The 9198-nt window shown below is 35.8% G+C and overlaps 1 protein-coding gene across 1 annotated transcript; it reads left to right on the top strand.

Annotated features, from left to right (window-relative positions):
* Window positions 1-10: 10 nt before the first annotated feature.
* Window positions 11-5135, top strand: LOC108573627 (ATP-dependent RNA helicase bel). Its single transcript, XM_017936091.1, has 8 exons — window positions 11-173; window positions 700-781; window positions 1084-1637; window positions 1722-2194; window positions 2398-2702; window positions 2790-3086; window positions 3177-3437; window positions 3525-5135. The coding sequence occupies exons 1-8, from the start codon at window positions 129-131 to the stop codon at window positions 3620-3622; spliced, it is 2115 nt and encodes a 704-aa protein (XP_017791580.1). The 5' UTR covers window positions 11-128; the 3' UTR covers window positions 3623-5135.
* The last annotated feature ends 4063 nt before the right edge of the window (window positions 5136-9198 follow it).

Below are 9198 nucleotides of genomic sequence, written 5' to 3'. Positions count from 1 at the left end.
GGAAGAAAGGAGAGGAAAGAAAAAGGGAGCGAACAATTGAAATTTTTTGCTTAGTGATTGTCTAGGCGAGAAATAGCTAAGAGCTTCTGCGGCAGAGCCACGAAAAATACGCACCGAGGCGGAGTAATATGAGTAATGCAGCCAACCAGAATGGATCAGGTCTAGAGCAGCAGGTAAAGGAAATTAAAGGTTTCTTGCATTTTTGTCAACCGTTGTTTCAGTCTACCATTTCTCCCTTTACTCTTTCTATTCGAATCTTTTATTGTTTTATGCAGTTATAAAAATCTTATTTTATAGAATCATACCTGACTGCTTGTAAACAGTATTTTATAACCTATACTTTTATGTATCATTTAATTCCGTGTCTTTTTCATAGCATTATAAATTTTATAGACTTGGGTCATCATCGAGTTCATTTGTGACGTATAGCTTTGTAATGGCGGCAACCAATTCCGGGAACGGCATGCCTCGTGCCATGACGCATTTTGCATTACTTTTTTATCACGTTCAAATTCCTACGATTACGTGAATTACCTATAATATACGCATTTCCTATTTTCTTTTCTTTTGGCTTGGTCAATCGAATTTGTTTTATATATGTATCTTATATTCTTAAAATATCAATTGTTTACTTAAGGTTATTGAATGTTATAATTTGTAAATTTTTGGGATTTTATACATGTATATTTTATGGTTTAGTTAGCTGGTCTGGACTTGCAGGGCTCCCGCCAGCCAAGTGGGGGTCGCTACGTGCCACCGCATCTGCGAAATAAGTCTGGAAGTGAGTATTGAAGTGTATATGTTTAATAGTCACTATACTGTTTATACATTACTTTTACTGCATCTGTAATTCCAATTTTAAAATAGAAATTCATTCATGTTAACTGTGTTTACTTGTATATTCTAGATTACAAGATAACTTCAATCTAATTAAATATAATATGAAGTACTTAATAAGCATTTGAAAATTTAGAGGATGTTGCTACTGAAAGAATTTATGAGTCAGTAGAGCCTCTTGGTGATACTGTCTTTATATTATTAAATGAAGGAACTATAAAAAATGGTAATATTAATTAATTATAGGTAACGCGCCTTCTGGCGGGGATCATCATTCTTCTTCCAACACAAGACCATATTCTGAAAGAGACAGAGGAGGTGAACGTGATCGTGAAAGGGATAGGGATAGGGATCGTGAAAGGGGTAGAGGAGGTGGTTCTGGATATAGAGATACACGTTCTCGCGATGTCGATTTTGGAAATTTCGGGAATTTTGGTGGCCGCAATAGACGCAGCACTAATCAAGAAAATGGAAGAGATTTTAGATACCCCACTGCTGAACGTGAACGAGAACGGGAGCGCACGATTAGCTCCGGAAATGATCGTTGGCAAGAACAACCTAGAAACGATCGCTGGCAAGAGACTAGAAACGATCACAGAATGGGTGGTAGATGGAAGGATGAAAGAGAGGGGGGAGGAGGCAGAAGAAATTCTGAGATTGATTGGACAATTCCCACTTCCAGAGACGAACGGCTGGAGGTGGAATTATTTGGTACTGGGAATACTGGTATTAACTTTAGTAAATATGAGGATATCCCAGTTGAGGCTACTGGAGATAACATACCTCCGCACATCACATCTGTAAGTTTTAAAGTTATAATAAAAGCACATAAGTTATTAATGTATTGTATATTTCCATTTTATCTCTTTTCATTGTTGTCTTAGTTTGATGAGGTTAAGCTGACGGAGATAATAAAGAATAGCATTACTTTGGCTGGTTATGATAAACCTACACCAGTACAGAAATACGCGATACCGATTATTATCGGGCGTCGCGATGTTATGGCCTGCGCCCAAACAGGGTCCGGTAAAACAGCGGCCTTTTTAGTGCCAATATTAAATCAGATTTATGAAAGCGGGCCACGTCCACCGCCACAACATGTTAATGCCTCTGGCAAGCGTAAACAGTACCCACTAGGTCTAGTATTAGCACCTACGAGAGAGCTGGCCACTCAAATATATGATGAAGCACGAAAATTTGCATACAGATCACGTATGCGTCCTGCTGTTGTTTATGGTGGTTCAAACATTGTTGATCAAATGCGAGAATTAGATCGTGGCTGCCATCTTCTTGTAGCAACACCTGGTCGCCTCGTGGATATGTTGGGGCGGGGTAAAATCGGTTTACATAATTGTCGGTACGTACAAAACTTTTGTAATATATGCATTATTAGTTTCAAATATTTAATTTATTATTACGTTTAATAACAGCGTACACTCGCACATCATAATTTACATTATATTATTTCATTTTGTTTCGTATTAAAGTGTAAAATAATGACTATTGGCATTGTCACTGTCATTTTGAATTTATAGTTTTATATTCGATTATTATTTTTAGATATTTAGTCTTGGATGAAGCCGATCGTATGTTGGATATGGGTTTTGAACCACAGATAAGACGTATAGTTCAAGAGGATACAATGCCTCCTACTGGGGAAAGACAAACTCTCATGTTTTCAGCCACATTCCCAAAAGAAATTCAAATGTTGGCTAGAGATTTCCTCAGTAACTACATCTTTTTAGCTGTAGGCCGTGTTGGTTCTACATCTGAGAATATCACCCAAAAAATTGTTTGGGTGGAAGAACATGATAAGCGTTCTTATTTACTTGATCTTCTTCAATCTAGTAAATTCTCAGATCCATGTAAGTGATAAAAATGCAACAGAAATTTAAAAGACGTTATGATATATTATGTAGAAGTGTAATGTAATTATGTTTCGATTTGAGCAGCAGAATCATTGACTTTGGTGTTTGTGGAAACAAAGAAGGGTGCAGATATGTTAGAAGAATTTTTGCATCATGAAGGATATCCAGTCACCAGTATTCATGGTGATCGAACACAGCGTGAACGAGAAGAAGCTTTACGTCGTTTCCGTGCTGGTAAAGCACCTATACTTGTTGCTACTGCTGTTGCTGCCCGTGGACTTGATATTCCACATGTTAAACATGTGATAAACTTCGATTTACCTGGAGATGTAGAAGAATACGTCCATCGAATTGGTCGTACTGGTCGCATGGGAAATTTAGGTTCGTTCTAATAATTTCGTTTATTACTTTTTATTTATTTTTACTTTGTTGATTTATCTTTGTGGTAATGTCATTTTATTCATCTAACAGGTCTAGCAACATCATTCTTCAACAATAAGAACCATAACTTAGTACGTGATTTGGTATCTCTTCTGATTGAGGCTAATCAAGTACTCCCACCATGGTTAGACGACATGTTCTCTGAAGCAAGATATTCTGGAGGTGGATCTCGTCGAACTGGCACCACTAAAGGCCGATTTAGCGGATTTGGTGCAAGAGATTATCGCCAGCAACCTAGTTCCGGATCTGCCCGTAACAATGGTTCCTCCAATAGGCCTGGAAGTTACGGAGGTTAGTACGTATTTATTTTAAATTGATCTAAAACTATTCAGAATCGATAAGAAAAGAGATATACATCTTTGTAACTAATTATTTTAGGAAATTACGGAAATTACGGAGGTAATTATAATAGTTCGTCGTATAGTAATTCTGCTAACAACGTCAACAGTAACGATCCTGATTGGTGGGACAAGTAAATCGTTATCACCGTTTCTATTTCCACTTTTACCATTATTACTACCGTACACGTAAATTCAAATATATGTAAGAAAGACACGTACGACATACACATCGGATACAACACGCACGCATTTGCGCGCGCGTATACGTATACACAAGAAAAGACAGTATCACGTATAGACACATCACGTTCGCTGACTGCCTGTGCACTACAATTTTCATTCTAAAAAAAAGTAATTGTGTTTATTCAATTCCATAAATACTTTTATTCGCGTGCGACGAACCATAATTGGCAAATCCTAAGTACAATTCCAACATCAATAACTGCGAAAGGAAATTATTGTACGATGTGGAAGATGGTGATCTCATTCTGAAGAGTTCTAATCAGGATTTGTCAAATGCTAAGAAAGGTATAAGATCCTATCAAGGTTTCGTTGTCGTGCGTGTTGAAGAATACAAGTAGTATAATCATTAATGAATCAAATCGAGCAATCGTTAATGTCTAAATAAGACATAACGGTATGACACATAGTAGGTGAAGAAACTTAGTGAAATTTTTTAGAACTCCTGTCAAGACTATGGGGCTCGTTGTGGCTTCATGATTTAAATTTTTGAAAGACGTGGTGGGCGTATCTTCGAGAAGTGTGGCGTGTAAATTCGAGTAATCATAGAGCTTTAAATGCACAAGTGCTTTATTATTCTCGCCTGAATGGCCAGTAACTTGTGTAGTTTGAGTTAAACCAATGGCGCCATTTCTTTCTCTTTTATTTTTTTTTCTTTTTGTTTTAACGTGTATGTCTGACTAAGCGCCTAAGATACGCCGTATCGCCATCGCCATAGATTTCTTGACGATTCCTGTTTTAAATTTACTATAGTCCAGCGACGAATGGTACTTTGTTGTTTTGCCGTCCCCAGACAAAGACGACGTTGCGCCGGCAATATCATGGTTTAATCGACTAAATCGTGTAAAGTTTCTAGTAGTCGAAAGCTTTGATATTATGAACAGGATACAGGCTGCGTCTTGAGATACTTTTAGAAATCCCGCTTATATTTTTGTTAGATCCCGTTGATATATATAAGTAAATTTTAAAGTTCAATGCTGTAAAGTTGTTGCTTCTGTAACCCATGATTTAAAAGAGCTTGTTTTATTTAAACGTTTGGTCATCGCAGTTAGGGTAGGCTGAAACATTTCACCACACTGTCAGGTATATTTGTACCTGAATTTTAACGTTCTCTAATTAGAATTTCTAAACGTAACAAAGACGTTGTCCTGTGAAAATGGTACGGTGCGTTATAAAAAAAATCTCAGATCGCAATACTGGATGCGAGTGCTCTAGAACGAGAAAGCTTACATTTTAAAAAGTGAGTAAAAATACGGTTGCAGTTACAGAGGAGGAACTTTAAAAGAGATAAAAACATAAAGAGCGAAAAAACATGCGTTGTTAGTTGGCTCAACTTTACAAGATGAAAAAAAAAAAAAAACAAGAAAATGTATACAAAAGCAAGCCCTTTGAAATAAGGAGGCATAAGGCGCACTCATATTTTATAACTGTATTTATCAGTACGATATGTTATATATGTACATACATACATACATTTATATATATACATATTAAGTAATATTCGTAAATACATAAACATTAAAATAATTGAAAAACGACTGTGATATCGAACGATCTTGTGACATTCAATTTCCATGCGAATTGACAAATGAACAATTTAACGAAATACAAATATTAAATGTATTAATTAATCGGTATTGAATGTCAGGAAAAGCATAAGCTCAGTTATTTGAGCAGAGAATGGAAATATTAAGTCGTTAAATGTGAATTGAACATCAAGAACAACGTGGCTGTTGTCCGATCGGGGAGGGCTGAACGCTAGTTCTTACAGTCCTAAAAACACGTTTTTGGGGCATTGTTTCTACTTAAAATAAACGCGCATTAATAATAGATAATAACAGCGAAACGCGTCATTACTGGTTGATGATGTTGGTAGGGCTTTATAGAATGTCGATATTTTTTGTGCAAACGTATCGGATTCTTACCTAATGTATGTGAGAAAAAGTACAAATTCAATTTGCGTGACAACTGACAGGATTTTTAGACATGTCATACTTATACCTGTTATATTAATAGATTTATAGTGCAATCGCGTGCGTGAATCGTATGCCGTGTGACCGTGGACCAAGGTGTGAATGCCTCTTTGACGGGGAATAATTATTTCAACTAGGACTTTCAAATAGAGTTATGAATAATATTGTTGGCTTCCGACCATGGTGCGTGTGGTTTCAAATTCTAATATGGTTAATTTATCGTCGTGTCCGTTTGTCAACTCGGAGGCCCTGCCAAGAACATTGCAAGAAGAACTCACAACGAAAAGTGATCGGTCACTTTTTCGTTGTATGTATAGTGTACAACTTTACGGCACAATTGTTCAGTTGGACCTTAGTCTATTTTAGAGATAGTAGATATCATGCCGTAATACTACTACTACTATTACTACTACACTAGTACCACTATCGCTAATATTCTTATTTACTATTATTACTATTATTTCATATTTTCGATAAAAGCGTCTACGTCGATTTCATAGGTGGTACTGTATGCGTAAACTTTGCATAACGGCTTTGCTGTACTGCATTGCGTTATTTTATTATGAGAGATAAAGAGAGAGATAGAGAGAAAGAGAGGATAGGTGACTTTTGGACACTATTATCCTGAATTTTTATTTGTTTGTGCATGTGTGTGTATATGTGTGTATGCTTGGCCCCGTGCATGTGTTTTTATTTATAAAATTCGAAATAATCGACGGAATCCGGTTGATTCCATCAGTGTGTTCTGCTGCTGGTTCCGTGAAATAAAACTTCTCCAGTTGTATTTAAAATCAGGAAAATTCTAGATTCTACTGTCCAATTGTTCACTCAGGCAACGAATACATATGACGCGTCATTGTAAGTTATTAATCTTGTGCAGTTGAAAGTAATATGTTCATTTACGAATAATGTGGTGGACTGAGATTATGCAAATAACAACTATACGCGAAAGTATTTTCATACTTATTTTCTCTTCTAATTATAACGGTACTTTTATACGTAACAGTGGTGTTGACCGTCAAACAACCGCGATGTCATTAATTCTATGTGTATTTCTCTTTTTTTTCTTCCGCCCCTTTTTTTTTTTTTTAATTTGTATTACGAACCTGCAGGTGTTCAAATGTCGTGATCAAGCGATGTGTAGTTATTGTCGTCGTATGTTTCATATACATATATATAAAAGAAAAGTTGACAAATATTCGTACGATAGTCAGATGTCCACCGTTTCGTAACTGGTAAATGTATAAATTGAAATACGGTATTATGATTTAGAACGTATTAGCATCTTTAGAGGAAATAGGATGATGGTATAATTAATGAGACTATTTATTAATGTGTTAAGTATTTATTTTTTATGTTACTTCTCTCGGAAGAACAGTCATATATTTGTATGGTACAAGTACCTTTAAACATTATGTTTGGTCCTCTAAAATATATCGGACGAGCAGCCTTAGGAAACTTCTATGGATCTACGCAGAGTGGAACGATTAAACAAAGATCAATTAAAGGGTAGTGCGAAGAAATGAGAGAGGGGCTACGAATAGTAATCATTACATATTATGTAGAAAAAAAGTGGCGTTTGACTGTGACTGCAATCATTATTACGAAAAGAATGCGCAATTTCAAAGCATATTCGAGAGAGCGAGAGAGAGAGAGAGAGAGCGACCGCGCGTGCGAGAGAGAGAGAAAGAGAGAGCGAGCGAAATATTGTAAGCCATATATTATCATGTGCAACATGTAACAGTGTGAGCAAAATCTAAGCACGTACAACTGCTATCGAATACAATTGTTGTCGCATGCTGTAGATCATAATTTTCTTTCTTTCTTTTTTATTTTTTACGTTACGCATCTTCGAAAATTCGAGTGAACGCTCTTGTTCGATTTGCTCTTGGTGAAAGACAAAAAAAAAATCTGTATGTGCTTGTGTATCTACCTCGAGCAATTTTCAGTTTAGGATGAAAAGATAAAAAGTTAATACTCGAAAAAAGAAAGGTGAAAGAAAAAGAAACATTTAGTTATTGTAGGCGCGTGATATGAATGCGAAAGGTGAATGGAAAAGAAGAGAAAAAGAAAATGAGAGGGTGAGACAGAGAGAAAAAGGAATGAAACAAGAAGAGCACACGCGTAGGTGAAAAAAAAAGAAATTGTGAACAAAACTAGGTGGGATGGCAAAAAAATGTCTTCTAACTTTTATGAATGTTATTTAATCGATAAAGCGTCGCTTGTCGTTGAATTCTGAACGCAGACAAGGCATGTAATAAAAGGAAAGAACAAACTTGAAAGGAAACGAAGGAATTATGTCCTGCTTCCAACACAAGTCTAGATGGCTGTGTTTTATTTTTCTACGGCGAATGACGCTCGTCGTATCATTCACTTGTAACTTTAATGATACTGCTATATGCTACTTCACTGAGATGGCGACCAAGTGGCAAAACTGTGAAAGAGTTAAAAAATGGAACGGTGAATGTACCATTCTGTCGGTCTCTTAATTAGTAAATGCACATTACACGCTACATTAGGTGAACCGAAAAAAATACGGGAAGTAGGGAAAAAATCTGCAAACAACTGTACGTCGTACGGCTATTGAATGAATCAATAAAAAATAAAGTGTCTGAAATTTAAAAAAAAAAGGAACTCAACTTAACCTTATAAAGTGTACACGTGTAGGTGTGTATATAATATATCGCAGCTGGGACAAGCAGTATTTTTAAAGGGATAATGGAAAAAATGTCATAAGGTAAAATTAAATAGTATTAGAAGCTGCCATATTCCTATGTTACTTTATGCACTTTTCGAAATCATTGCTTCATCTGAAAAATACAATTGAATCATGTGCTTTTTCGTATTATCGATGCAAGTTTTCACCCCTTCAAAAAAAAAGTATTAAGGTACTTTGTGTTTTAAAATGATCAGTTCGGACGTTATTTCAATTTGATGTTTGCTTTCCAAGTAGCACACGTGTACTGATACACCCGAAGTATTTACGCAAATGATTGTCAGACTAGTAGTTTCGAGACATAAGTACCTTAATATCGATGATTTAGTGTAAATAAAAAATGCAGTTGCACTTTTCAGATGCATGGATGCGGAAAAGTTTATAAAAGTAATATAGGAATAATTTAGCGTCTAATACCATTTAACTTTACCCTATAACATTTTTTTTCGACCACCAACCATTTTGAAGATATAGCACGTCCCGGTTGCATGAGACACCCTGTATAATACGTATGCACTGGTCGCTCATTAGCAATAAGTTACGGTCGCATTGTGGAAAGCATGTGCATCTTGTGCTTAGGTAGTACAACATGTGTGTTCTGTGAAGAATGATATAGAGTGTCAATATTGTTACAAATACCTCATAAAAGACGATGGATCACACATATTACTTAAATGTTTATTCATTTAGTGATTCATTCGTTTATTTATAGTATTATGCAAAGTGACAGGAGAATTCTATAAAATGAACGATATAATAAAGAAGGGAAAGATTATGCAGTG

The sequence above is a fragment of the Habropoda laboriosa genome, unplaced genomic scaffold, assembly GCF_001263275.1.
Source record: "Habropoda laboriosa isolate 0110345459 unplaced genomic scaffold, ASM126327v1 scaffold128, whole genome shotgun sequence".
Taxonomy (NCBI): domain Eukaryota; kingdom Metazoa; phylum Arthropoda; class Insecta; order Hymenoptera; family Apidae; genus Habropoda; species Habropoda laboriosa.
The sequence above is the reverse complement of the archived record's forward strand: the minus strand, read 5'-3'. Positions and strand labels throughout refer to the sequence as shown.